This window comes from Anneissia japonica, unplaced genomic scaffold (genome assembly GCF_011630105.1).
Source record: "Anneissia japonica isolate Jap-2015-1 unplaced genomic scaffold, ASM1163010v1 scaffold287827_len377088_cov200, whole genome shotgun sequence".
NCBI classification, from domain to species: Eukaryota; Metazoa; Echinodermata; class Crinoidea; order Comatulida; family Comatulidae; genus Anneissia; species Anneissia japonica.
Genome location: NW_022743068.1, coordinates 123,374 through 125,011, shown reverse-complemented (window position 1 = coordinate 125,011; position 1,638 = coordinate 123,374). Strand labels below are relative to the sequence as shown.

The window sequence follows — 1,638 nt, the reverse complement described above, 5'->3', positions numbered from 1 at the left end:
TATATATATATATATATGTATATAAATATGTATATATATATATATCAGAACGTAAATATCATTTTGTAAAAAATAATTTTCCTTAACCCACTGAACTTTATCAGCATAACAGATTAATAAAGACAGTAGTCTCGCCAGAAGACTTCTGTTGTCCGTAGTTGCCTAATAGGCAAAGCACCAGGTATAGCGCCGTTTTTGGCAATCTAACCAACTGTAGAAGAGGTTGGGACTGGGCATTGGCCCATTGAGACGCCTACAAGCTTGATGTAGTCCGGATCTTTGTTTAAGATCGCATCTTTTTCCCTTGAGCAGGACAGAGCATCGAGAACGCATTTTGACGGATACGTAATTCCGTCGCTACCACATATAGGGTCGAAGATTAGCGGGCAGTTCTCTTCACAGACTATCTCCCTTTTTTCTGTCCAAACTGGTGCAGTAGTGGTTTCTGGACCTGAAGAATGCAGATTGAATATAATTAATCATTATTAATTATACTGATGGTGATAATGGTGTTGATGAAAATGATGAGGGTTGTGATGATAATGAATATAACAATGGTGATGATGAGAATGCCTGTAGTAAAACCATTTTTTCCATTTTCTTATTATTAAGTCGAAACTTTTTATGAACTTTTTTACCTGTGCTTGTCGGTTGTTTGTTTTGACATCTCAATGGTAATTCTTCACTTGATGACAAAGCACAGTTTATATTCTGCTTACGATTTGTGTTAATCTGTTCTGAAATGGAAGAATGACGCATGACGACGCGTTAATTCTCTGAAATAGAAAACATCAATTCGATCTGCATTTCTGTACAAAGAGCAAATCATTGACGTGATATCTTTAACATATAATTAGTTCCTTTTCCTAAAAGAAATCTATAAACATTAAAATGAGTCATGGATATTCATATTCTTATAATAAATGGACAGACGCCAAAGTGGTAAATCCACATGAAACAACAAAATACCTTTATTAGGCCCCATGGTAGTTTCTTGAAGTGAGTTTAGACTGCGATATCTTTGATGTGTACATTTAACGAACTAAGCATAGTGACTACATCAACAGGATATAGATCATAGAAAGAAGGGCATATTGGCAATCGTCTACATATTTGATACGTACTTGAAAATTTGTTACAGTCATTCTTTATTAAGCTTGGGTTTCCACCGGCACACTTCTTTGCCTTCTGGAACTCACATAAGTTGCGGTACCGAACACCGTACTGATCACAAATCTTCACCCTGCGCGTCGAGCAGGTCTTGTCGCATGTAACTAAAAGATTTTAATAACAATAAACTAAATGTTTTAGAACGCACTTAAAGCCTATGCCTCAACGGAAACACATCTACGGACAAGTCCATGATTGCTGGCTTTTGCCTTCACATCCCATCCACTGACGAGCTAAGACTGTTGACTTTTTACATGCGTTCATCCTTCGTTCTTTTTATTGTGAACCGGTTTCTTTTAAATAAGTTACTCCCTACCTTGAGTGGCTTCATTAGCCATGTTTGGGGTGATTGTAAATAAAGAAAATTACGTCATGCTATGAGAACATCACTAAAATGTTAAAAATTAATAAAATCTAATGAGAGTGGCCACAAAATAAAGTATATATATATATATATGTATATATATA

General features: G+C 35.6%; 1 protein-coding gene across 1 annotated transcript in view; it reads right to left on the bottom strand.

The window, feature by feature from the left end:
* Positions 1-6: 6 nt before the first annotated feature.
* The window catches only part of LOC117119364 (ovoinhibitor-like), a 3,855-nt gene continuing 2,223 nt past the window's right edge, over positions 7-1,638 (bottom strand). The window contains exons 3-5 of the mRNA XM_033264159.1: positions 1,125-1,274; positions 639-737; positions 7-451 (exon numbers count right to left, since the gene is read on the bottom strand). Coding sequence (XP_033120050.1) covers positions 204-451; positions 639-737; positions 1,125-1,274 — 497 coding nt within the window. The 3' untranslated portion in view covers positions 7-203. The remainder of the gene's footprint in view (positions 452-638; positions 738-1,124; positions 1,275-1,638) is intronic.